This window comes from Mycteria americana, assembly GCF_035582795.1.
Source record: "Mycteria americana isolate JAX WOST 10 ecotype Jacksonville Zoo and Gardens chromosome Z unlocalized genomic scaffold, USCA_MyAme_1.0 Scaffold_30, whole genome shotgun sequence".
Lineage (NCBI taxonomy): Eukaryota > Metazoa > Chordata > Aves > Ciconiiformes > Ciconiidae > Mycteria > Mycteria americana.
This window is the reverse complement of record NW_027445437.1, coordinates 1423675-1450635: the sequence shown is the minus strand read 5'-3', so window position 1 is coordinate 1450635 and position 26961 is coordinate 1423675. Positions and strand designations below refer to the sequence as shown.

General features: G+C 47.5%; 2 protein-coding genes across 8 annotated transcripts in view; one reads left to right on the top strand and one right to left on the bottom strand.

Annotated features, from left to right (window-relative positions):
- The first annotated feature begins 827 nt into the window (after positions 1 to 827).
- Positions 828 to 14157, top strand: CCDC68 (coiled-coil domain containing 68). 4 transcript variants are annotated; one of them, XM_075489062.1, is made up of 10 exons: positions 828 to 943; positions 5205 to 5347; positions 8914 to 9054; positions 9610 to 9735; positions 10029 to 10157; positions 11253 to 11335; positions 11926 to 12031; positions 12841 to 12924; positions 13230 to 13306; positions 13847 to 14055. In XM_075489062.1, exons 1-10 carry the CDS (start codon positions 925 to 927, stop codon positions 13911 to 13913), a joined length of 975 nt encoding a protein of 324 aa, XP_075345177.1. In that variant the 5' UTR covers positions 828 to 924; the 3' UTR covers positions 13914 to 14055. The 4 variants fall into 4 exon arrangements, with proteins under 4 accessions (XP_075345177.1, XP_075345176.1, XP_075345175.1 ...); XM_075489061.1 differs by having other exon boundaries at positions 8911 to 9054; XM_075489060.1 differs by lacking the exon at positions 13230 to 13306 and having other exon boundaries at positions 13847 to 14157.
- Positions 14158 to 23144: 8987 nt separating this feature from the next.
- RAB27B (RAB27B, member RAS oncogene family) overlaps positions 23145 to 26961 on the bottom strand; it is a 43657-nt gene continuing 39840 nt past the window's right edge. For all 4 annotated transcript variants that reach the window (XM_075489087.1, XM_075489089.1, XM_075489085.1 and 1 more), the window contains 3 exons: positions 25861 to 25964; positions 24377 to 24500; positions 23145 to 23512 (listed from right to left, as the gene is read on the bottom strand). In XM_075489087.1, coding sequence (XP_075345202.1) covers positions 23323 to 23512; positions 24377 to 24500; positions 25861 to 25964 — 418 coding nt within the window. In that variant the 3' untranslated portion in view covers positions 23145 to 23322. The remainder of the gene's footprint in view (positions 23513 to 24376; positions 24501 to 25860; positions 25965 to 26961) is intronic.

Sequence of the window (26961 nt, the reverse complement as noted above, 5' to 3'; positions counted from 1 at the left end):
AAAGCCCTCTTCTTCAAGATGGTCCTCTTTCCTTCAAGAGATCTGCTTTTCTGTGCCTCACTTTTGTGTGTTTACCACACTTTCTCACCTTCTTTCCAGTTTTCTTCTGCCTGTTAGGACTAAGAGGTAGTATTAATCACCCCAGCTGGATGGGATACCTCTTTTTTCCCCCCATCCATTTTTGCCCGTGTAGAAAACGTGAAGTTTGATGATGTATCCAAGAGGGAAAAGCCCGTTCCAGGCACCGCTCGCTGTGCGGTGACCTGTGCACGCTTAGGGACCGTGTTCTGCGCTGGACTCGGGCAGCGTTGGGTTTCCAGTTGGGCTCAAAAGATTTTCAAGGTCTTTTCCAACCTAAATTTCCCAACCTACGGGATTCTATGATTCTACGGACCCTTTGCCTCGGACGTGCCCCAGCAGCGGTGCTGCTGGCCCAGGCTGCCGGCTGCCGCCCCGCAGCTGCCACCAAGGCCAAGCCACCCCCGGCACCGCGGGACGCGCTGGCTGCACCCCGCGGCTGGAGGGAAGGAAGATGGAGTCCCCCCGCCGCGGGCCGGGTCGGGCCCCGCCGCGGGCCGGGTCGGGCCCCGCCGCGGGCCGGGTCGGGCCCCGCCGCGGGCCGGGTCGGGCCCCGCCGCGGGCCGGGTCGGGCCCCGCCGCGGGCCGGGTCGGGCCCCGCCGCGGGCCGGGTCGGGCCCCGCCGCCCTCGCTGCCCGCCTCCCCCCTCAGGGAAGAGGGGCCGGCCCGCAGGTGAGGGCGGGGCGAGCAGGGCGGGGCGGGCAGTGCGGCCGTCGAGCCCCGGGCACCGGCTCCACCCGGCACCGGCCTCGGCCTCGGCCTGGGAGCGGGGCCGCCGCCGCCGCCGCCGCGGGTCTCCGTGCGGGGGGCGCGAAGGGGCTGCCCGGAGCGGTGCTGGCCGGTAGCATGTCCGCTCCCTCCGAAGGTGAGTCTCGGCGCCGGCTGCGTGGGGCTTCGGGGGCGGGCGGGCGGGGGTTCCCCGTGGGGCCAGAGAGGCCCTTCCCGGGGGGACTGCGGGGAGCGAGCCCCTGGGGCTCAGCTCGCTGTGACCGTCAGGGCTTGTTCGGCATTTCCCCCAAATTAACACACCCCAAGAAACCAAACCCTGACAAATAAATCCCCTGGGGCTGCCTTTCACGCCTACCCCCACATGCTTTTAATAAAGCAGAACCCATTTTTTTGCTCCCCTGTGTCCCTGCCTTTGTGAATGAGTCCACGGAAAGCCCGAAGTGAATTCTTCTTCCCGGCTTGTGCGTGGCTAATGCCGGCGGGATGGCCGGAGGTCTGGTGGCCAAAAGGCCGTGGGTTGTTTGCGAAGTGGCCCCGCTGATTTCTTGGGCTGAATGGTGTTGGGCCGTTGGTCACCGGTTATCGAGCTTCTCCCTCGGTTGTCTGCCGAAGCGCTTTTGTGCGGTGGGAGAATGTAAAAAAAGGTACGTTTGCCTGAGGAGAAGACGGTCGTGTTTACATGTACGTTCCTGTATTCATAAAAACTGTTTCTCAGACACTTGTGAGAACAACAGGAACAAATAACTGCTTTTCTGTGGATGTGCCCAGGCACCAGCCATTAAAAGGTGAAGGAATATTGTGTAAACTCCTGCTCAGCTGTGGAAGAAACGTGGGATTTATTTACCTGGCTGTTCCTGGAGCGTGCACAGGAAAAAAAAATGCAGAAACCTGGCGTTTGAGTTACAGTGCTCAGCTGGAGACTGACAGGGAATTACTTTGCCTGACTATTCCCAAAAATTGCAATTAAATGGACTCATTTCAATTTGAATGGCTCCCGGCCAGCCCTGCCTTCCTTCCCTAGCTAGTCCCGCTACCCAGCCTGAGAAGAAGTTTATGGTAAATACCCGGCTTGTCATGATTGCAGGGGAGCTGCCTTCGGTCCCTTTAAATTCTCCGGTGTCCCCCTTGGCTGCCAGCCTGCCCTGGCTGTGACAAGCCTTGCCGTCCCCTGCCTTGCTGTTCGGACGCCTGCGGCACGTGCAGCCCGCGCACCCGAGGGATCCGTGTCCTCCGCGGCACCTTCGGTCTGTTGCTCTCTTTGGCCTGGGCGCAACCGATCGCTAAGGCGGCCGAGGAGCTGCACCTCTTTTTGGCCGAGAGCGTAATAATATAAACACTATTTTATATTGAACGTTACTCAAAACAATGTTGTTCCGAATAATTTGGGATGTTCCTTATATAAGCAAGGGTGGTGCTTTCCCGCTTGGTGTGTCCTGGCTTCTCTCTCGCATGAGCTTTAGAGCAAGCAACCCGTCCTAAGCAAAAGCACGGAGACAGGCTTTTATATTCGTAAAAATATAACTTGGATGTTACTGCGTTCGTCACACCTGCGTTGACAATCTCAGGCCTAGCAAAGAAAATCTCGTGTGCTTGATGAATTCACGAATTCGATCACCAAAAGGTGTTTATAAAGGGTGGCAGGGGGATTTTTCTGCAAACCTTAGCCTCTAAATTAAGCCTTCTAGCAAGGAAAGTCTGTGAATAATAGATGAACTTGGCACTTGTTTTTTACACTTGCTTCCAGAGTGGGGAGAGCATTTGCGTGCTGCAGGCGGCTGCCGTACTTCTCCCATCGCTGTTCTTTTGGTAGGGTGTTTTAGGGACACCCGCGTCCCCTCGTGGGCTAGCCGGGGGGCACCCAGCACCCGCGTCCCCTCGTGGGCTAGCCGGGGGGCACCCAGCACCCGCGTCCCCTCGTGGGCTAGCCGGGGGGCACCCAGCACCCGCGTCCCCTCGTGGGCTAGCCGGGGGGCACCCAGCACCCGCGTCCCCTCGTGGGCTAGCCGGGGAGCACCCAGCACCCGCGTCCCCTCGTGGGCTAGCCGGGGAGGCAGGGCGGTGGGGGTTGCTGAGCTCTGGGGTGGTGCGGGCAACGTTGGTGGGGTGGTTCTGCCGCCACCTCCCCTGCTACGAGGCCAGAGGTGCCCGGAGGAGAACTGAGGTCCAGAGCTGCTGCTCTGCTGCTGGTGGTTGCCCAGCTGGGGAAGGAGGACCTTCCCAAGGACTTCTGCCTCCCAGCCCAGGGCCCTCAGGTCAAGTTAGAGAGCCGTGCCTGCTATCACTCCCTTCTCCTGGCCCAACTGCTTCAGAGCTGAAAAACATTTCTGTTCCAGGACTTATCCCCTGGGGGCAAGCGGAGGTTTCAGCCTGAATTAGGCAGGCTGAAAGGAGGATTGATCCTGAGCTGCCGTTGTGTTGGGTGACTCCGTAGTAGCTGCTAGATTTTGGGCAGGAGGGAAAACAGCAGCCAGCAAGACAGAACAAACTTTGTTTAACCCCTTGTAGCGTTGGTGGAAACCATCCTCTGGACCTGTGAAAAACCTCTTCTGTGCCGCAGCTGTAGGCATCTGGGATTTCTGCTTTATCTTCCAGGCTCTGGGATTTCTGCTTTGTCTTCCAGCCTGGATAAACTGTAGCACTGTGAAATCAGGGGACAACATTTGGAGCGAGTGATTTTTTTTGCTTGATGTCAAAGCCCTCGAGGGTTGTGTCCGGATATCGAGCTCCTCTTCATTATTCAAGTAGAAGCTATGGTAGGAAAGGTAGCTCGCTCTTGTGCAACCTGATTTTCCTCCTCTCTCCCATGTCCAGAACAGACCAGCTCGGTGATGGCCAGGGATGGGGCACCTGCTGATGCTCCTGACTTTTCAAAGGTGGAGAAGAGTAAAAAGGAAAGGAATAAGAGTTTTTATTTTATTGCTCTTTGAATTTGTAGATCACCTAAGAATTGGAGTTCTAAGCAGTAGCCCTGGGGCACTTAAAGCTCACGTGTTAAATTTCTTTATACTTATTTATAGTTAATTTCTAATTTAGCCTTCTGGTGTTGTCTGCCTGGGACCCAAGGTAATGGTATATGGAGATGTGTCTGGTGTGGGTGAGCTGCTGCGGATCCGCCTGGGCAGTTATGCAAACCAGCTCCGTGCAGCTCTCTGTGGGAATAGCATCACAGCAATCACTATTTGAAGTCACCCAATTATATTTTATTAGAAAATGAGCTAGTTAAGAAATGCGCTAGCCGGAGTGATCTTCCTGGTAGTGCTGCAATACTCGGTGTCGGGATGACTCTACAAACACAAGGGTTTGGCCTGCAGCATCGGTACCGTGCGGGCAGAACTGCTGTTACTGAGCTCAACCGCAGGAGCCCCAAGACCTTGAGCTTAAGTGTTTTAAAATCCATGCACTTTAAAATGAAATATTATCGTAAACTACCCGTAAGCTCTGTAAAGTGCAACCACTTTTTGTCTCTTCCACTGTCAGCCCATCCACACCCTCCATGCTCTGTAAGGGGCTTTAGTATTCCTCTGTGCTAACCTTAATTGGTTCCAGATCCTTCCAATGTGCTCATTAAAAATCAGCTTGTCTGGCTGCAGCTGGGAGCTCGCTGGCTACCTGGGGTAGGGCTGGAGACGGGCGTCTTTGAGATACAGACGCTCACTTCAGAGCAATGCAGCTGACACTGGATGTCACCATTGTACAGCACAAACCTAACGAAGGTGCTCGGGACTTTATTCTCCGTGTGATATGGAGAGAAAAAGCCTTATCTCTGCCCTCCCATCTATTCCTCCCAGGTAGTTTTGGGGTTTTTTTTCTTCCCCTGAGAGTTATGATATCATTCAAGCTTTGTGCTGCTTCTTGCATCTAAGCAGGACGGGGGTAATCCTCCTGAACCTGGTTAAAACCAGTTCTGCTCTGGCGCAGTCGTTGGGAACGCAGAGCCGAGTGTGGACTGAATTCCCTGCCGGCAGTGGGATTACTGGGCGCAGTTTAATTGGGTTTGGTTTGTACGCTTCGCAGATGGATGGCAAAAGTGTTGTTTTCTTCTTAGATAAACTGCACGCATGCGTGAGTTATGCACTTATTTTCTGCCTGGGATCTCTGGCCATGTGTTTTCTGAAATAGTATAGGATTGGGGTGTAGGTTGCTAGTAAAAAGTCTTTGAAATCTTCAGGGAAAATAATGTGTGAATATATCTCTCTTCCCATCCATTAAAAAAAAAAAAATCAGGTGTCTGCATTTTTTTTTAGGTGGTCCTTAATGTTTGGTGCTTTAAGCCTGCAATGCCTGCTTGGCTCCAGCATGTCCCTAAAGCCGAAATGGAATTAAATGGGATGGAATAATGGAATTATTCTCCATCGCTGCATAATGAAACAAGCCCCTCTGTTCTCTCGTTTGTACAGAGCAGAGAAACGCACGTATAGTGATGACTACCCTGCTACTCACTGAGCAAATAACACAAGAAGACCACGGCTCGGAGGGAAACTACGTCCTTTATGGATCCTCTTGTGCCCAAATCACCGAGGAAGCTGAATATGTGAAAAAGGTATTTCTGCAGTTGTCGCTTTTCTCTTCCTTTCTTTGCTTCAGCAGGAAACACGGTGAGCAAAACTCATAACCACTGAAAGAGAAAATTCTGACCTGTGTGGCAATACGCCCTTGGAAAACCTTTTGATTTACACATCGATTCTGGAAATACTATTTACTCCGTGGTAGTGACTTAATTATAGCATACGCTGTCTTAGGTTGGGTTAAACCACTTTAAAACTGGTGAGGTTTTTCCACCCTTCGTTTAGGACTGTCGCAAGAGACACTTAAGCGCGCGTCCCCACCCAAAGTCACCGCTCTTCAGCGGCAGAGCTGGGGCTGTTTGCTGGGAGATGCGAGGAGAAGGATGCGGGAGCTGGACCGAGGTCAGCAGTACGGCACTAGGGAAGGTCTGGGAGCTGCGGTGGAGATAAGCGTGTCCACAGCGTGAAGTCTCAGCTTTGCAGCTGAAGTGAAAGGGTGTCTGGTAGTGTGGCTGATAAACAGATTGATATTGGGTTAATGATTGTCCTGGGTCCATCAAAGGTTTATCAAAAATTTGCTGTCCTATGGAAAAAGACGGGAAGATGGAAAAGAGCGTGAATGAACATGTTGTTGGAGCTGCTTTGGAGCTTGGAGCATACAAAGAGAGTGATTAAGCAGTTAGAAACTGCAGGATGGATGCATTATACCTTAAAAACAATAAGAATAACGTGAGAAATGATGCATTAAAAAAATACATGTATCTAAAGCTGCCGTTCAAGCTGCTGGACAGTTTGAACATTGTGCTGGTGGCACGTCCTAATATACCTGCAAGTCTTTATTTGAAGCCGTTTGCTATATAGCATGAATGCTGAGCTGAGTTGTGCGGCTGGGCTCGGTCCCTGGAAGAGACGAGGAAGCTCTGGAGCAGCGAGGAGCCTTATCTGAAGCAGAAGGATTGGTCGGGGGTACCTGGAGGAGCAGCATCTCGGGAGGTGGAGGATGACCCGTGGGACGGGCAGATCCTGGAGGTGTCAGTCAGCAAAAGCGAGAGCACCTTGGAGAGCACAGCGTACAGCAGTTGTGAGATGTGTGAAATAGTCTTGAGTTGTTCCTTTCTTGTATGCCAGAGGAAATGCAGGAAGAATGGAGATTAATGAGTGCCTTTGATGTGTGTAGTGACAGAAGAGAAGACCTCAAACTTTCGATTTAAGTTCAAAACCAATAAGCTTTCCTCATTCCCTTTACAATTAAATTTATCAAGTTGCGAAACAGTACCGTAACTTAGAAAATTTTGTGATGAAAATGTGGGTAAAGAACTGGCTGAATGGCCGGGCCCAAAGAGTGGTGGTGAATGGAGTTTACTCCAGTTGGTGGCCGGTCACAAGTGGTGTCCCCAGGACTCTGTGCTGGGGCCAGTCCTGTTTAACATCTTTATCAATGATCTGGACGAGGGGATCGAGTGCACCCTCAGTCAGTTTGCAGATGACACCAAGTTGGGTGGGAGTGTTGATCTGCTGGAGGGGAGGAAGGCTCTGCAGAGGGACCTGGACGGGCTGGATCCATGGGCCCAGGCCAATTGTATGGGGTTCAACAAGGCCAAGTGCTGGGTCCTGCTCTTGGGCCACAGCAACCCCATGCAGTGCTACAGGTTGGGGAAGAGTGGCTGGAAAGCTGCCCGGCAGAGAAGGACCTGGGGGTGTTGGTTGACAGCCGCCTGAATATGAGCCAGCAGTGGGCCCAGGTGGCCAAGAGGGCCAGTGGCATCCTGGCTTGTGTCGGAAGTCGTGTGGCCAGCAGGAGCAGGGCAGTGACCGTGCCCCTGGGCTGGGCACTGGTGAGGCCGCACCTCGAATGCTGTGTTCAGTGCTGGGCCCCTCACTCCCAGAGAGACATTGAGGGGCTGGAGCGTGTCCAGAGAAGGGCAACGGAGCTGGGGAAGGGTCTGGAGCACAAGGCTGATGGGGAGCGGCTGAGGGCCCTGGGCTTGTTCAGCCTGGAGAAAAGGAGGCTGAGGGGAGACCTCCTCGCTCTCTACAACGACCTGAAAGGAGGCTGTCGAGAGGTGGGGTCGGTCTCTTCTCCCAGGTAACAAGCCATAGGACGAGAGGAAATGGCCTCCAGTTGCGCCAGGGGAGGTTTAGACTGGATATTGGGAAATTTTCCTTCACGGAAAGGGTTGTCCAGCACTGGAAGAGGCTGCCCAGGGCAGTGGTGGAGTCCCCATCCCTGGAGGTATTTGAAGGACGTTTGGCTGAGGTGCTTAGGGACGTGGTGTAGTGGTGGGCTTGGCAGTGTTAGGTTTGCGGTTGGACTCGATGATCTTAGTGGTCTTTTCCAACCTATACCATTCTGCGATTCTGTGAATTCTTAAGCATCTCATAATCCAAAATCATTTACGTGAAGCAATTACTGAGGAAAAAAAATTATATTCTGTGGTGGTGACACCGACTCATGAAGGGCCTGGGAAGCGGTGCACTGCTTGATGCTGACACCACCATGAAGAGGTAGGACGTGCCTTCTTCCCCCCCCATAAGAGATCTTGTGAGCAATGAGACTCAGCCTAGGAGGTCTGATATCTGATTTCTTTGCTCTAAGCAGCAGAGCACGGTGATGATAATATGCAAAGGCAGTTTTTCTGCATCCCAGCTGAGCCCAGGAGAGTGCTGTGCAATGAGGGAGAGGAAGGATCAGTGGGCTGAAACACGGCTAATTAAGAAATAATCGATTACAAAAAGTTCTTTTTAAAAAATGCTCACGCCTTTCTCTGCTCAGTTGAGGAATGTGGTGGAAGAAAAGCCTCTGTGGTGGAAAGCAAGTGATTTATGGCTTAAACCCTTTAAAAGGTACAGACTGACCTTTGTTTGTAGTAGTTTATTTTTAACAAATGAACTTGGCGTAATGTAAGAAAGGCCGTATAAATGCCGCTGCGTTCTGGCATAAATCTGAGTGATTGCAGGTCATGTTCCTTGCACATACCAGCTCTCAAAACAGACAGGAGGCAAGCACTGAGCACGCATTTGTGAACACCTGTAGGGGGAAAAAAAAAAAAGTGGTTTAAGCAACTTAAAACCACTTTAAGCAAGTGGTTTTGAGCAAAAAGGCAGCCCCTAGGAAGCAAACAGATTCGGAAATGTGTCCAAACAAAATATGCTGGAGTAAGAAGTAGTTCTTTTAACGGGAAGTGTTGGACAACGTTTATTCACGTGCATGTATGCAGCCTCACCTACAATGCAGCATACGCTGCGCTATTGTAAAAGCGAATTAATCTTATACCTGCGGAATAACACTGTGGAGAGCGGAAGAGAGCTATTCATCAGAATCGACGTGCAAATGCTTTCCAACGTAAAGCCCTGGCGAGCTGAACAAGCAGAAGGTTTTAATTTCAGTTAATTCGTGGAGGTGGAGGAGCTGTGCTGGCTGCTGCCCCGTGAGCCGCTCGGACCCGACTCTCCGGAGAGCTGCCCGTCATCCCCGCCAAGCTCCCTGCGCGAGTCGGAGAGGGGTGTTTATAAGAAGCCAGGTCTTTCGGAGTCAGATTGATTGCTCAGGCTGTCTTTCTATTCTTTTTACAATAATTTCCATGTGCATTTGCTTTAGCAGCTTCCTCAAGTCTCTGGCAATAAAGCGGAGTCACAGAACAGCGGCTGGAGCTGGAGCTGCAGTCCCGTTGCAAGGACGATGAAGGAAACAGAAGAGCACATGCTGCTGGTGAGCAGGGAAAACCAAGTGCTGAAGATCAAGGTGCGTTGGGTTTGGTATTTTTTTTAAGGTTTCAGATGAACATGAATATGGCCTTGCAGCCCAGTTAGAGTTGGGTCGCAGCTCCCGCCGCACGGCGCCTGCTCAGCGATCCCACACCGGAGCCTTTCCTTCGGGGAAAGCTGTTCCCTCTGCTTCGCTTCCCGCCTGCTGCAAACTCTTGCGTTCCAGCAGGCAAGAAACTTCATGTCGAAATCTGCTTCTGGCGACACATCCCATTCGTGTCTAGCGAGACAGCTCTGTCGGTAGTTGACAGCAGATGTATTTACAAGCGGCTGGAAGTGCACTTCTCCTTTTAAACCATCAGCCTTTCTTTGTCATGGGGGGATGGCTCAATACTGAATAAATCTGCCTTTATTTGGAAACTAAAATGCCTGTCAGGTATTGCCCACAGGTGTTTAGGATTCCTTTTTTTTTTTTTGACAAGAGTAAATGCTGACATTTGATCTTGTATAGAGGGCTTATTTTTTGGCATGTGATTATAACATGACATTTTTAAAGCACAATATATACGTATCGTACAATTACTCTTTCTAGCTGGAAGCCACGAGAGAAGCAGGCATCCAGGCTCTCAGATCTGCCTCGCAGAAACTGTATGAGAATTACCAGACTCAGTCAGAAGAACTGAAAAAAAGTCATGAGAATGAGAAGAAGCAAATACAGGTACGAATCTCTCCCACGTGTGGGCATCACCATCCTGTTCGCTATCAAAATATTTACGTGGGCTCTGGCTCTCCGTGCTGCAAACTTCGACTTAAGAGCTACTGAGTCTCTTCTGCTAGCGCAGTGGGGAAGTTAAATAGGAAAATTACAAAGAAAAATGATTTTGGTTTTATTCCTGATTCTTAGAATTGGGTTGGTAGAGTTGGCTCAAAATTCCTTGAGCCCCATCTCTGTCCATCTGCTGCGGTCACCAGCTCCCCGCACGCCTGCGTTAATGCCCTTCTTGCTCCCAGGCCTACAATCTCCAGCAAGAAGAGAAGCTCCAGCAAAGCTCAGAAAACGCCAGCCGCCTTGCTGAAGGCATCAGGGAAAAATGTACCCGCATCGCGGAGATGGAGAAGCGCGTGCAAAGGATGGAGGAGGTACGTCCACCCGCTCCTCGCGTCCGTCCTGGCACCGGGAGTCGGCGCGGGCGAGGAACCTGCCTTGGGAGTGCCAGCGCTGGGAAAGAGGAGTTAACTGCTGTCAGGGTTTGGGGCGTGTTAGCTGTTGGAATTGGGACTAAAAAGGCTTCTGCCATGTTACACCTAATCCAGGACCTTTAGCTGTAACTATAAATAAAACGTGCAATTTGAGCTCCCTCTTCCAGTTATTTCCGAACTTGCTTAAAAACTGTAGAGCATCAGGGAGAAGTCTTAATTTGTAGCTATTAATGATTTCTACTCCTGAATAGTTGCTCTTTCACCTTCCCCCATGGGCGTACTTCTAGCATTTGACACTAAAACGTAGCCATCCTAGCACTAAAAACTGCTCCTTCTTAACTCTCAGAAAAATGCCACTGTAAATATCCAAAATCCTGGGCAGGCAAACGACTGCCGTAGCAATCTGACGACTGTGTGCCCAGAACCTTGCCGGAAATTTCTGCTCCTTTACTGTGAATTTTCTTTGGTGGTGGTAGTTGCGTTGGAAGGAGCGATGGCACCGTGCATTGTTTTTCTGATACAGAAGTCCCATTCTAAAACTAAGTTTTTCCTGTCCTGGGATTGCTGGAAACGCGGGGGCAGTGAGTGTATTTCCACCCCCATCACATGCAGGTAGTCTTTCTGATACGAAGAGTTTTGTCATCAGCTTTGTTCAGATTTTTCCCTCTGCGGACAAGGTTTTGAGAGGTGGCCGGAGCAGTAACGCAGTAGCCCGTGGCCGCTGAGCATGGGCTCTCACAAGACCTAAGGATTTTGCTAATTAAGTAAAGAAGAGAACTGCTATTTTAAGAGAGTTTGGACTTTTCTCATGGTAAATTGGTACCGCCATCCCTTCTGCGTTCGATTTGGAGAGGTCAGACTGGTTTGTGTCTCCAGCTGCTGTTGACACACACAGGTTGATGCGGGTGGTTATTGCTGAATTCCGTTTTCAGGCACTGAGTGGAACCGTTGAAGGTACAGCCAAACTCTTCTTGCTAATTGAATGACAGGAAATGTAATATTTTTTTTTATATATAACTTGAACTGTTTCCTCAGGAAAAGAAAACTCTGATAGAGAAGAAAATGTCATTTGAAAAGATGCTTCAACAGATGATGTCAAGGAACGAAGACAGCAAACGGTGATTAAATGCATGTGATAAAGTGTTTTTCTTTCTTTCTGGGGGCTTATTTCATGTAGAGTACCAGACAATCACTTGCTCAAGGTCCTTCTGGTAGTAAAATTATTCATTATGAAAACAACTGGTTCAAAACCTGATTTACTATGATTGCTTGAAGAAGCCAAGACAGATGTTGATGTCCTACAGCTCTTCGATGTCGATTCTACTCAAATTCCTAGTACTTTTCCTTCCACCTTGCATGCACAAATTGCTTCCCGTTCCTGATTCTCTCTCGCAGGGAGTTGATGCTGCTTTGGTGACGTTGTGCATGCAGTAGGTAAGGCAAAAGCCTTCATTATTTATGAATCTACTTATCAACAGCTAGTAAGGGTGGTCCTACCAGGCAAAATATGTCTCAAACTACGGTTTTATTTGTTCTGCTCAGTAAAGAAGCCTTTACATGTGTAGTTCTGTAGGAATTACAGCCACGTATCCTCAGGAACATCCCTGCTAGCAACCAGCTCTTGAGCTGAGACCGAGGTGGGAAAGCGGCTGGGTGGGTCAGTGATCCCTGGGGCTTGAACCCGGCGTGCTTCTGCTTTTGCCCGCAGGTGCCTGGATCTCCAGAGGCAGATTGCCACCCTGCGGGAGCAGATCTGCCACCTGCAGCGCGTGATCCAGGCGCAGCACCACGGCCTGCGGGGCGTGATCCAGGAGGTCAGGCTGGTGCGGCCGTCCCACCGGGCAGGTCTTCGGCGGTGGGGAAAAGAAACGGGAGGTGCTGGGCTCCGGGCTCTTGTTTTAAGCACGTGTGCTGGGAACTAGCAGCTTGCTTGTCACGCTGCGCCTGGTTTTGTGCGCCCCGCGTTCAGACATCCGTACGTGTTTCAACGTTAAGATGGAAAAGGCAGACACCCGAGTCCTCTTAGAGCGTTCCTGGGGGGACCTGGCTCCCGTGCTCGCGGTGGGGGGGGGGACCTGGCTGACCCAGGGATTCTCTACCTGAGGTGCCCACCCTGCAGCTGGTTTCACATGAAGTCAGTGAGGCTGCTCCACGAGCAAAGCCAACAAGCCGACATCCTAGAGAGACTGCAGCAAAATTCAAAGCAATCAGCCTGCTTCCCAAAGTCACGATACGACGTGAGCTGTTTTACTTACCGCCTGCTTTTGTATGTATGAACTCCCGCTGTACTCCCCTCGCCTCACAGAACACGCGCTTGCCTTTTCCCATCCGGCTAAGGCAAGGCCCCACACTAATTAGCTTTTGTAATCAGGTTTCTGTACATACGCCAACAAGAGGTAGACTTGTTATCCTAAGGAAAACGCGACACCGTGTGTTGAGAAACTGTTTTATAAATCGCTTAATCAATTAGTTTGAGTTCTTCTATGGTAAAGGACTAGGGACTTGAATGCTCTGGATTCCCCCGGTACGGTGAGATGCTTAACTCCGTGGTTTTGATCAACAGAGATGGTTTTGATGTATTAAGGTTTCAGATCTCTTACAAACTTTATTTCCTAACTGTCAGGCAGAGGAACTGAACAACGAACTCAGAAGCCAAGATAAAAAAATAGAAAACCTGACCGAGAAGCTGACCGCGCTGGAAGCGCAGGTAAGGTCGGAAAGTAAAAAGATATATTGAAGGGAGAGAGCAAAAGTAGCTCTCTACAATCGGGGGGCCCTTCACACTGCTGGGCTTGTGTCAGTATGACGCTGTCGGGGTGGTGTTTCTTTGCACTGCATCTTTCACTTGGTTTAAAAAAAAAAAAACAACCAAAAAAACCCAACCCAACAAAAAAATCTCCTCAAGCCCCCCAAAAACCTTTCTGGAGGAGCAGCAGGTCCTAGCTGGCATCCAGGCTTGCCTTTTGTCTGCTACGTTATGCTGAGGGGTTTGTTTTATTTTTCTCCTTGCAGAATAAAGAACTGAAAGACAGAGTGGAGTTCTGGTCTGGCCAGTCCAAGACTAAAGTTTCAAAAGCTGTCTGGACAGAGTAAGTACCTCGGGAGGTGCCACGGGGCGTGGGAATGGCTGAGCCCACCCTTCTCCCAGGCCACCTCCGGAGTCCCTGCAGGGGTTTGAGTGAGCTGAGTCAGGCCTTGCTAGGAGCAACCGCACTTCATCCTGCGGCGATTATCTTCCTTATAAAGGAGAGGGAAGACACCAGCTCTGCTTCAAACGTAGGGGCTGATGGTGTGACGGTGGTACCCCAAGTCCTGACTCCCACGCAGCCGTCCAGCGCAGGTGGGGTGTGCTCAGCACATCAAGCAAGGGCACCCGCAGAAGCTTGTACATCCATTCCAGATTAAATGGGAGCCTTTTCTGGGGGATACAGTCCTTTGCTGTAGTAGATCTGGATGCAAGTTTCTGCTCTCAGTTAGCAGAACAGGCGTTTGAAGTCAGCTTCTCCACACCCAGGGCCATAGTTATAAACCTCTGACTTATTTCATATACGGTTGTGGTGGGTTTAAGCCTGGCTTGGGCAGGTGAGGGTGTCTGAGTGATCTCTACCTGCTTGTGCTTCACTCTGCAGCGCCCTGTCAGATTTTGGAGCATCCCCTTACCTGATGCTCACCAGGCTAAAGAAGCAAGAGAGCTAAAGGAACGACGGGATGTTTCTCTCCTACCTTTGTCAGAAGGACTTTTTCTGTGCGTTGCAACCTGTAACTCCTCCGGCCCCTTTCTTACTCCAAAGTGCCTTCGGCACGTGCTGCCTCTCTACGGCACGTGGCGCAGAAGCGGTGCTGCAGAGCTGCGCTTGAAAGAATAAACCTGGAACCAAGAGCTGACGAGAGAGGCGGTGAGCTCACGAATGCCCGCAGAGCCCAGACAGCGAAGGCAGCCCCGGCCATACCTGGGGGATGCTGCACTAGCTGGTGCGGGCAGCGGCAGGCAGCTGCCTGCATGAAGGGAGCTGCCTACCCAGACTGCAGCAGAGACTCAGTTTACCCACGACTCTCATTTAGGTAAGATTCTAAAATAAACCTTGGACTACCTGGTACGTTGTTAGAGTCGCCGCTTTCCCGCCTGCTGTTGGAGCACAGGGTGGAGGTGGAGCGGTGGCCCTGGCCTTTCAGCGGGGCTCAGCTCTCCTCCAGCGTTCGACCCCACGGGCACAGCGCGTTTTAGGTGTGGCAGCACCCTAATGTCACAGTGTCCTTGAGCAAGGAGCGAGCAGATCCCTTTCTGGGTTAACCCGGCTCTTGCTTTCCTGAAAACTTCCCATGGCACATTTTCTGCCCATGTCAGCAGAAGCGTGAAGTTCCTGCTTGAGCCTTTCCTCCAGCTGAAATCCCTTTTGGAGGGGAAAGCAGCTGCTGCAGGGGGGAGGGCTGGTGTTTTCCTCCCTAAAGCGGGAGAGGTGCTGCGGTGGTCAGCAATCCTCTGTTCCAGAGATGTGGCATGCCACGGTGTCCCCAGGGGAGTGACAGCGGCTTTGCACGCTCACGCTTACCTCTGCACTGTGGGGCAGAGGGAACCAGAGAACTGCCCTGTCTTCTAATCCCTGACATGCAGACAGAGCAGCTTTTTTGGGGGGGGGGGGGAAATAAAGGTGGTGATCCTTAAATAAGGCTTAAAGGTACTAAGTTTCACTTTGTTCCTTTTCTTACCTAACTTCAGATACATTATTCATAGATGGTGTCACTCTGGGATTAACTGGGTTAAGGTGCAAATAAAAGCTTGGCACCTGCTTAACGCCAGGGCGAGGCAGGCTGTGTGTCTGGGCAGGCGCGGGCAGCGCAGCCTGCCGGGTTATACTTACTTAGTCACCATGGAAGAGGTTGAGCTTTGTAAATTGTACCATTTCCCTGCCAAGTGAGGGCAAGGCGCTGGCGGTCACTCCTCACCCATCCCTCCTCCCTGGGGAGAAACTAAGCTCAACTTGAAGTCAGGGTGCCAACGCTGAGCTGCCACGGGGCAGGCTGGGTGCTGACCCACGGCGAGGTTTGCCAACGCATCCTGAGCGACCCTCGGCCAGCCTGAAAAGCCCTGCCTCTCTTTCCCTGGTCCTCCACTTGTTTTCCTAAGCTGACAGATTGCTAATGTTGCATAGCTAGGCTCTACCTCTTAGGAAGAAGCCTCTGCTTCCCCTCAGAACAGCTGAGACACAGGATTTAAAAACGTACTTTTATTCTGAAAATAACAGTGCAGAAACTGAGTCACAGGATACATTCCTCAGCTGTATTACACAAACCCAGACACCAGTGAATCAGCTGACAGCATGGTTCGAAGCCACAGGTACTTTGGTACAACAGAGTGACATTAACATCGGGAAGTAAGCGCCACGGTCCGATCAAGGGGCATCTATAATAAAAAATACTATTTGTGTTCAAGGTAGTTTCAATCACACTCATAGCACTAGGCATAGCACAGATCTGTTGAAGACAAACATAAAACATGCTTACAGTCGCATAACAGAAGGAAACACTTAAAAGGTAATTGATAGGGGATGCTTAGTGTTTATCCGGAAGGTGAAAGATACCTTAACAAAACCAAAGAAGAACCATTTAACTTCCATAAGTTGAGTAAGATACAACAGGCTGCTTCTAATATACAGTTTGTCCATTAAGCCCTATTGCATGATGAGGATGGACAACTTTAGGGTCTACTTTCTAAAGTTATGTTCTAACTAGGTAACCGTATGGAACAAAAGCACATAGCAAAGAATCATTTCCTCTGTTGCCTTTAACTAGTTTAGATAGAAATAATAATGGTAAGTTAGAAACAGATCTGCCCAGCATCAAAGGGAATAGTCCCAAGTCAACAGCATCCTCTGGAAAAAAAAAAACCAAATGCAAAACTTATCCTATATGGGTATGTGGGGGTGGGTTTTTTTTTTTGGGGGGGGGGGTGGAATTGAACTGATGTTTGAAGTAGAATTAAGACAGGAAAGAAGCTGGGAAAATTTGGCTTTCTCTTTAAAGATGTCTCAAGCCAGGTCTCCTAGCAGTCAGGTAAAAAACTACCCATTTTTTACAGCTTCACATCAGTTACAACACAAAGAAAAGGAGACAAAAAGTAAGTAAGATCAGAGCCTGGTCTGAAACTCCCACAGCATTCACACCTGTATAAAAACAACAGTCACTTGAGGTTATTTTTACACTTGCTGCTTTTCTTCAGTTACAGTGCCAAGAACACAAATTTTAAAATAATAGCTCCACATTTTTTTATTTTTTCTTTTAAAGTTTAAGCTGAAAACTTTAGTTTTATCCATGGATTGAAATATTTCTAGGAGATAAAACCTCTTACCTTGCAACAGTCCCAAAGAGTCACTATGGAGCAGGTATCAAAAATCACACCTTATACAACTTTTAAGAAAGTTTCTTACTTGAGCCAATCCTCTAAAACGTAAACATATGTATGATCCTTTACACATTCAGAATGTTAAATAAGATGTAGCCTTCAGAAAACAGTTAAGGCAATCAGTTTTTACAAAGTTACCAAGACAGCAAGGAAATGGCAGCTACTCTCAAATGTCTTTTGCTACATCGTACTTACTGCCAGGCTCAGCCATGTGAGCAGTCAGCAAATTGCCTGTTCTTTGCCTTATGTCTCCTCTTTTTTAAAAAAAAAAAAAAAAAAAAAAAAAGCATGTTTCAGGCACCCAACCCCCCTCTTTTTTTCCTTTTTTTTTTGTTTTTTTTTAGAGAAGCAAATACCTTTCCTCTTGCAAATGTCTGTAAAAAGCCACAGAAGGCAAAGGCTATAGAAAAGACAAGAGTTACTTAAGGTTTTCTCTAGTGCCAGTACCTCTCCCGGGGCAGGCGGGCGCTGAGCTGGATGCCGGGCTCAGGACTTGGCCCAGGCTCCAAGCCGGCAGCGCCCTGGCTGGAAGAAGAGGCGGTGAAGTGGGGAAACCGCATCGGCCAGGGGCTGCGAAAGGAGGATGTGCTGCTCTGCAAGGACAGCCCTCCGCTGCAGCCCTCCGCTGCAACTGCAGTTTGGTACCTGCCAGGGCAGAGCAGGGCCCTTGGCTGAGCAGAGAGTCGGTCCCCTGCTAAATGCTTTTATTTGGAAATGAGTCAGAACGGGGGGGGGGGGGGAAAACCCAAACCACACCTCACTAGCTGATGACAGATAAAAATATTTCATAAAATGAGAGCAGAAGCTTAAATGACTGTGAAGCCTGAACTATACGGTGTGCCACGCGCTGTCTCCTGGCCCCCAGCCGTTTCTAACGCTCTCGTGGCTCTGAACGGGTATTGGTACATGTCAGCAAGAGACCCTGTAAGGCCTTCTGGAGAGCATCTGCTTAAGCGTCTAACAACTGTGCGCTGAAGAATAGTCATTAATACTCTCCTGGCCTTTTTCAGTTGATGGAATAATTTTCTTCACGGCTGGACAATATTTAAAATAAAATAATAAAAATAAGCTCGTTCACATCTGTATGTTCATGGAGTAGGTACTTCTGTGCAGTTTGTTTTTCATTTTACACCATTTTCGCTCTAGTTGTTTTGCCCTGACAATAGCTCCTTACTTCACAGAGACACTCCAGACCCCATTCAGCCAAGCACTTACACACAAGCTTAACTTAACTTCTCAAACTGGGCTCTCTGGTAAACACTGTAAACGTTTAAGGGTATTTCTCTTATCTAAAGCATGTTGCCTTTAGTACCGCTTCTATCCTGCAATTTCCAGCCAGCCCTAGGTATTCGCACCCCTCCGCCTGTCTCCCCAGGTAATTTGTTTTACTCCTGAGGATGCAAAGCAGCACAGGACCCTGCCCTGGCACTGGCTCGCATCTCCCCTTGCCCACCTGGTAGCAGGGCTCGAGGCACCACAGTGGCATAACATGAACACGGGCAGTATGAATGCACTGCTGGAGCAGTCTCTACAGCCGAAAAGGTACTTTCAATGTATGCATCAAAAAAAAAAAAAAAATCCCATTTGACAACAGCACATCTGCTTTCTTGCATTCCTGAAGGTCTTGGCACTACTACTCCCAGGTGAGGGGCTGGGGAAGCTGAGGGCAAGGTCAGCAAAGGATGCACGAATGGCAGAGTAAGAGCAGCAACATCAGCTTAAAGACATTCCCTGCTGACTGTAAGTTTCCTCGCTCCCCCGAGCATTACCCCCGGGCTCTGAATTCACTAAACGTGGCAGTTCATAAACAGAGCAGCAACACCAGGCTTTGGCACCGCACTTTGGCAATGCAAATATTTAGCAACGGCTAGGGGACGCATTTCTTCCACCAAGACACGCTGAGCGAAAGGCTGCCGGCGAACAGAAGGAGCCGCAACCAGGGGATCACTGCAGTGCCTATAGCCATAGGTCAGCACTCCAGCACTACTCTAGCATAGAGTATTAACATTTCTGTGATGCCACATTTTTACATTCATGCTTAAAACTGGGAGGACAAAAATACCTGTAGATCAGGAAGAAGAACGGACTACGGTGAGCTCTAAGGACGAGACAAGAGGTGTTAACGCCGTTACGCTGCATACGCGACTTAACTGGGACGCGCCAAGAGGATTAAGGGAACGGATTCAACAAGAAGTCAAGTAACTTGAACTGTCTTGGTAAATATCACAGCCTGAGATGGCTGCTGGAGATGAGGAAGGCAGAACTATGCAGAGAGAAAAGGAAACGAAAATTCCTCTCAGCGTAAGATCCTGCAAGTCGCAGCTCTGCAGGATGGGTATTACCGTCACCTTTGTCAGTGCACAGCACCGTTCCGTTCAGAAATTACCACACATGCTGTGCAATAAAATCTGCAGCAAGAGCACTTTACTGGAGGGATACTGGAAAACTGAAAAAAGGTATTTCTAAAAGGACACAAAAAGAGACCTTGAGAAACTAGCACCTGGACCGAAATTCAAGACAAAAGCCCGCAGGGTTAGAATACCTGCACTGACATTTAATTTTTAGTCTCACCCTGGATAAAGCATCACAGGACCTTCTCTCCCTCTCCAGCCCTGATGCGGCATACCTAGCAGGCTCGCAAACAAGCTGTATTTGTGCTCAAAAGCAAATGCCCTACTTCCAATTCAAATTTGTATAATCAAATTTTGCAACAGCAGAATCTGGATTGAAGTTCTAGTGGGATGGGATGAGGCTATATCCTACCAGAGACGTAAAGTGAAAGCAAATTCATCTCCCAGGCCGGAGTCCTGGAGGAACTTATAGGACTGAACGTGTCAAAGTGAAACGCTTCGAGCAACAGGAGTGCGGAAAGGATGAAAACGGTAGGATATGTGGCTCCAGCGAGGGATACATTCAGGAGTTCACAGTGCAGTCAGAAGAGCTGGAACTAGTAAAGTGCTGTGCCAAGACGCTGCGCCTCACTGGCATCACAGCAGCCCGTCGGCAGGACGGCACTACCCACCGTACGGGTGACTCGGCTGGGCCGCACCGCCCCGCCAGCTCTTTTCCAGCAGGTCGCAAGCAGCTAGCAGGGGCTCACTGTGCATCCAGCTCACCATGCTGCAGCTGGAAAAATTACTTCAAGGGAACCATTACAGAGCTACAGCAGAAGTGAAGGAAAGCCCTTCAACCAGAAAGTGGATACTGGATAGAACTGAGAGAGGGTGTCCCAGCATGTGGGATAGAAAAGTTCCTTTGATACAGGCACGGCTCTGTAAGACTGCGAGTAGCCCCCTTGTAGTGTTCCTTCTTTGCTGCAGTTACCATTATTTCCTGGATATTACACAGAACTTGTGAACCTTAACACTGCTATCGCTTTCAGTTCCTACCACAGCAGCAAGGAGTGGCCCCGAGTCATCTGTGCAGGGCTGCAGTTGCTCAGCGGGGGTTCGCAAGAGCTGTGACGCTGCAGGAAGACAGACGGACGTCGCCAAGTGGACGTATAAGAATGTGAATCTGCCGGTGGGCGTGTGAAACCTAAGAGGAATAGTTATGAAGAAAATAAAAATGGAGCAAGAGTCAAACGAAGGCGGAGAGGCGACAGAAGGCGATTTTTAGTAAGAGTTCGTTGTCTAGTTTTTTGCAAAGAGAGTTAACCTGATAAACAACAAAGCTGTTAGGAGCCATTTACAATCACTTATCATGTTCCTCTTTTCTTAATTTAATAACTGAGAGCTACTATACCGCCTACCAGGAAAGGAAACAGGAAACACGTTTAAACTTCTCTTCCTTTCCTCCAAATAAAGTTTTGATAGCAAAATCCTTTTGGGATAATAGTTTCACATGCATCCACAGATTTCTTTTTTCTTTAAAACACAGAATAATCATCAGTTTCTCGTAGTAGCAAGTATAAATATACAAACCAAGCAATGGAATTTTTACTACAGTCATTTTCCTTTCGTTCCTAAACAGACAGCTCGAGCAACACTGGGCTGCGAGGGCTGGCCATGCGCTCGCTCCATCCGCGCTGGAGAGTTTCAGAGACTGTATCCTTAGGGAACAGAGATCCCTGATAAGTGACCACCAGCTCTGACAATTCACAGTCACTGGCAAGGTTAGGAGAAACTTTCCTCCAGACCAAACTGTTCTGGGTATCACTGCTGTATTTTTTTTTCTTTTTTTTAATTATTATTATTCTAAGAGTGCTAGTTTCAGTAGGTGAAGAGATAAACAGAAGCAACTGAGCTTCATCAAGGTGCTTTGAAACAGCGCAAGGTTTGGGATTTTACACACCTTTGTATGAATCCGCCTGCTACTGAAGTCACTTTCAGCTTTGTAACAGCTTTTAGGCAAGCTATACTTCAGCGGCTCCGGCAAACACGCTTTGGTTGACTGTTGGTAATTTACCATTCTTAGCAACTTCTTTCACTCCTGTTCAACGGACAAAAATCTGATGCCACAACGTGAGAGATTTCTTTGGAAGTGAGACAGGGAGCTCCTCAGATCAGCATTTTCAGGAATTCAGGACATATTACAATTCTTTTTTAAATTATGTTTATGTTTTATGCTACATATTAAAAAAGCAATACAACTTCACTTCAAAGAAAATCCAGTTTACTTATCCGAGTTACCTGAGGAACCTATCTGAATATCAGCCTGCTTGCTAACAGTCTACTTACATCTCCTACCTGGGAAATCACCCGTTGACTACCACAACAGCTTTTCCACCTCTTGAGGTGTTAGGACTATTTATAGCCTATAAAAGGACCTGCATTATACCTGTTTGTATAGTATACACTATATATAGCCTTAGGTATAGTCTATCATCACTTCCGTAATCTTTACAGCCTGCAAGTTAGATTTCTGGCATGGTAATTGCAGCTATTTGGTTACTCACCCAATGGGGCTGCTCCTACGGATGTACCATCTGCCCTGTTAACATGCCAAATCATCAAGTAAACATAGTTTTAGGAGCTGGGCAGAAAAACCTGTTATTTTTTCAGCAGTGAATCTGGTAAATACTCCATTTCTGGGAAGCACTGAAACACTTTATGTGCTTGCTATTCACAAAGTTTGCAATTTTGAATCAATCAAAGCTGAAAACATTTAAATAAATGAAAGTCCGCAATCCTGCCAACCCAACCAATTAAGCTCGACTTGTAAAGAGATCTGTTTTTACCCCCCAATCTGCACCCTTCCAAGTGATTTGAAAGTAGCTTAAAGCGCAATAAACACAAATAGACCTTTAACTACCACCTGAATAAAACCAGAATGGTTATTCTACAAAAAAGGACAGGGTAGACTAATAAATATGCTGTAACTTGGGTTATAAAGTGATCTACACTTACAAATGTAGTATTTTTCTTTATTTTTTTCCTGTTTTTGTCTGTCTTTGTGATAAGCAACTCACTATTTCACTAGAACTTGCTTTCACCCGTAGAAGAAATCTTTTGCATTGCACCCTTCCGCTGCAGCACACCAACACAGCAACTTCTACCCCCTGCGCCGAGATACCTGCAAACTTCTGCAACACACTTCTATCTAGTCAGTCCCATATTCTGGACTCTCATCATTCCAAGTCCCCACGTCACATTTTTTCCACTTTGCCCTCTTCCAGAGAATTTAAGGGTATGAGAAAGCTGTCCTCTGTTGAAAACCTAAGCGTACGGAGGACCCGACAAAGCTGTAGCGATAACTTAGAGGCTCTCTCAGCACAGCGGAGTTTACAGTTCCCTTCTAGGCAATGCAAACAGCCACAAGTTCTTTCCTATGTCCTACCTGCGATATGCAGTTACCCAGAGAAAAAGAAGAGAAAGGATAGTTTTCTTAAGTTGAGGAGAGGAGAATATTTCTTGCTAATGGTAAAAAGTTGTTTCATAAAATATAGTTTATCTCTGTTCCCATACATTATACTCTCTTCTTTATAAACTGTCCCTGCAGCATCAGAATCCTTCTCCACACTTTTTCCCATAACGTTCCAATCCCTGCTTGGATTATTGGCAACACAAGCAATGCTGCACAATTCCCTGATAATTTTTTTTTTTTTTTTTTTTTTTAAATTAAATGCCCTACTTCCTGCCCCCAAACCCAAAACACACACACACACCCCCCGCCCCCCCAACCACCGCCTCAGTGGTTCAGTCAGGACAGATTCACAGCATTGCTTACTCTGTGCAAGTGATAAAAGCTTTTCTTAATAGGCCACATAAAATCTTTTGTATATCTGCCTTAGAAAACACATGGTCCCTGATGCAGATTAAGAATTATAAAGAAACGGGATTCTGTGGAAAAATGGCACAGACCTAGAAAACCACCCACCTCCATTTTAATTTCAATATCCAGTGTATGCAGACAATAGGTTCTTTCCCTCCGTTTTTAAAAAAATAAAGCTACTTTCCTCTATTCAGTATCCTGATTGCATGAAAAATAAAGATGAGGGCTGGGGGAAAAGGAGTGGGGAAGAAGAGGTGGGAGAGTTTTCCGTGAAGATGGCACCGTATCAGGAAGAATCATTTCAGCACAAGAGCCTCACTGAAACACAGCTTTTAGTTTTAAACCAGTTCTTTGGAGAAAAATGCACAATCCCAATAAAACAATGTAACTTTGCTTCTGTGCAGGCTCAAGAGAGCCGGTTTGAATTTGGTGGTAGGTCAGCCATATTCTGATGAAGTATTCTCATTGGTTCTCACAGTTTAGAGGTGACGTTTAGCAGGCACACTTTTTCTCCTCCGGTTTTGCTGAATCTAGCTTTCCCGAGCTTCCTCCGTTGGCTGTGTCGGAGACCTGTGTCTTGTCCACGCACTGCTCCATACGCTTCATTATCAAGTCCAGAAGCGTGTCCACAGCCTTCTCCACATTCTGTCCGGTAGCAGCACTTGTTTCGAAGTACGGTATGCTACGGTGGAAAGGAAAAGGTTTGCTGGAGAGACTTTTCAAGACAACCAAGACTCAACTCTTTGTAACACTCTCAGTGCAGGTGGGTTTAGCGGCAATGAAATGAATGGGACAGACTTCTGGTTTGTCGGGACTCTATTTCCTTGCTGGGCAGGACCCAAACTCCTGTTCTAGCACAAAGTGGCATGAGGACATGAGCGCAAAAACGCCACATTAATTTACAAAATGTATCCTGGCGTTTTGACTTCAAATTGTGATAACATCAGCACGAACCTTGGCTGAAAAAGTCTTTCAGGCAACCAGAAAGTCTATTTTAAAGAGAAACCTAGGTCTGCATTACAGAAAATTGCAGGGACCACAGAACACACCAGAAACCTTTTTTTTAGGCAGATGGTTATAACTACTGCTATTTAGCAGTCCCTGTAAGTACTGTCTCCCTCCCTTCCTGTCTACTTATAAGCACAACTTATGTGTTTCCATTCTGAAATCCCCTTTGAATCCAGACTATTGCCTTCTAAATCATCTTTTTCAGAAGAAAAGATTATCAATTGCTCCAGCATTTCCATTGTATGAAATCTGGCACGAGCTACCTTCTCCTCAGTGTCACTGTCCTCCTTACCTGGCTGCAGGCAACTCTTTAATATTCTTTTATTATTTTTAAGCCTAATTTGCTTACTACTCCTCACAGTCTCTCAGGCCGTCTTTTGCTGCTGGCCCAATTCTCTCTGAACATCCCTCATTGTACAGTAAAGGCAGCTAAGGAAAAAAAAAATATATACACATTCTTTTTGCCCACAGGACTATTTACTAACTACAACTTACAACAGTTATCGACTAAATTTAGTTTCTGTCATAATTTGCTTACCCATATTTGTCTGCCAGGTCTTTTGCTTGCCTTTCATTTACCTCCCTTTGGTCTGATAAATCAGCTTTATTACCAATTAAGACTATATCTGGATTCTCACAATATGCATTGGCTTGCAGCTGACCTAGAAGCAAAAATAAACATGAGTTAAGAGAACATTGGAAGCGCCTTAGAGACCAAGGTTGTTGACAAAATAATTCAAAATACCTTTCCTGCTCCCCACCTCAAAATATCCTACGCTAACCAGCCAACCACTTCACGCCAGACACATTTCCTTGTCGTACATTTACTTGCTAAGGGGAGTTTTTCGAAACAGGAAGTAGAAAATTATTTCCAGTATTTATTTTACCAACATACAAGAAGACTTAACTGCGATGAGGTGCGCTGAACACAGTGCTTTAGCAGAGGAGAACCTCTACCGGCCACAACTTTTATTCTACAAGACTCATAAGGACATTGTGGAAGTACAAACAACACCCCACGTCATCTGTAAATGCAGCTCTTCAGAAGTATAGGACAAAATCCTCAAGGGTGTTTTTCTCTTGGATACACTCAATGGTTTAAATGCAGTTTTAACCATTTGAAGATCCAGGCACAAGTACGGTCCACAGCCTCACCCCTCGTAAGTAACTGAGCAATACTTGCCTCAATCCTGAGGGGACTGACTTGAAAAGGTGCAGTATACACAGAAGAAATTAGAGACTCAGCTTGGTAAGCAGTGGAAGGTTGTGATGACAGGGACTGTTTAGTGGGAAGAAGGAATCTCTGAAGAAGACGGAGCTGTTTTCACAAAGCTATCTGGATTCTCACGTTATCCCCACTTCAGCTTGTTTGCTGGAAAACTGCCAGCTGGAAATGTACTGGCCTCTGTCCTTCCAGCACTCTAAATACCCTCAATTAAAAACAAACTTTAAGAATTTAACCGTTGTTCCAATTTTAGTCTAGCTGTTGTCTGAAGGAAAACCAACAACGGCAAACACTATGCGCTTTCAAACCAAATCCTCAAAGCCCAATCTTAATTTTAATTTAAACCTCAAAGCAGATAGGAAGGAATCGCCTTTTGCTTTACAAATAGGAAACACACCCTAAAGATAACAGCGATAGCCAAAGTACAGTTTCCAAGCTCCTGTATATCATCGAAAATATGATATACAGGCCATACAAGTATGGCCAAGGAAGCGTCGAATACCATGAATTTTCAAGAGGCAACAGATTTATTCAAACTGTACCAAATCCAAACAAGATTATCAAGAATATGCCCCAAACAGTCTACCGTACAAAAAAAAGAAGAGCATGTATCTTTCCAATTTGATGAAGCTTTCACCCCAAATTACAGGCTGCAAGTACCCCACTTATGGCTGCACTAGACGTAACTATTTTCTTTGAGCATTTTCCAGCTCACAAACAATGACACGCATAAAGCCCAAAATACACAAGAAAGCTTCAAGTCAGCCGATAAATGCGGGCTCTACGGTTCTACTTACTCATCCAATTTCTGACATTTAAGAAGCTCTGTTGACTGGTGAGATCAAACATTAGTAAAAAGCCCATAGCATCTCTGAAAAACGCTGTGGTGAGACTTCGAAATCTGAAGGTGGAAGGAAAAAAAAAAGACAACATAGCTCTATTAATACAAATTGTATTGTGGTAATACATGCAATATATATAATACAAAGGGATCTCTAAGGTAAGCACTCTTCTGGCAAGCCTGAACTGCGTAAAGGAAGAAGAGATAAAGTAAAGCTTTTCTGAATTGCTTGTGCAAAAATTCTGTTTAAAAAATATCTTGAAATCTGAAGAGTCTGCGAGATTTAGTGGACATACATTCCCTTGGAAGTAAAAACAAAATAAAATAATCCTTGCCTGTCATTTTAGCTATGATGCATCACACCAGTCAACATTTATTAATCAATGTGTTAGTAATTTACAGAGGAAGCTCATATGTGAGAATATAAACATTGTCAGTGACTAATCTATTAGTTCAAATTCTGCCTGATTTAACCGTGAGTGAGACAGAGACAGAGAGAAGGGTTGGTTAAAAGGAAAAAAAAAAAAAGATACTGAAGCATTTAGTGTACCACAGATCAGTGATAGAAATGGATTCACCTGCCAAGATTACACACATTTAGTCGATGGGTGTGCAGTACTCTATATAGCCAATATTAAAGAAAATAAAGGAAGAGTAGGTGGCTGTTTACATGCTTTTGATTGTGACTATCTGCTGTGAAGCTCAGCTAAAAGGAAAAGGTAACCTTTCCATGCAGAGCTCTAGACACACACTCCGTAAGCAGACCTGCATAAGCGTGCATTCACAAGGGACACGGTTCACAGGCTTCCTGCAAAGCTGTGGAGCTGGATGAAACTACAAACCATGAAATGCAACTCTGTTTGTCACCAAAAGGTCACAAGCCTGTTCAAATCAGAAACGTGAAGAAACAGTGCTGGAAAACTGTGCAATGGCACTCTGGTGTTTTCTATATCACAGGGATCGAGCACGTCACAAAACAGCACTATATAATCTCGCACAAACCAGCAGTACCAGAAACAGTAACTGATATTTTACAACACACATCCGTGAAAATTAA

Coding starts and splice junctions, on each gene's coding strand:
- CCDC68 (XM_075489058.1), top strand. Junction 5,348..8,910: donor AAGCTGAATATGTGAAAAAG/GTATTTCTGCAG, acceptor CATTTGCTTTAG/CAGCTTCCTCAAGTCTCTGG. Junction 9,055..9,609: donor ACCAAGTGCTGAAGATCAAG/GTGCGTTGGGTT, acceptor TACTCTTTCTAG/CTGGAAGCCACGAGAGAAGC.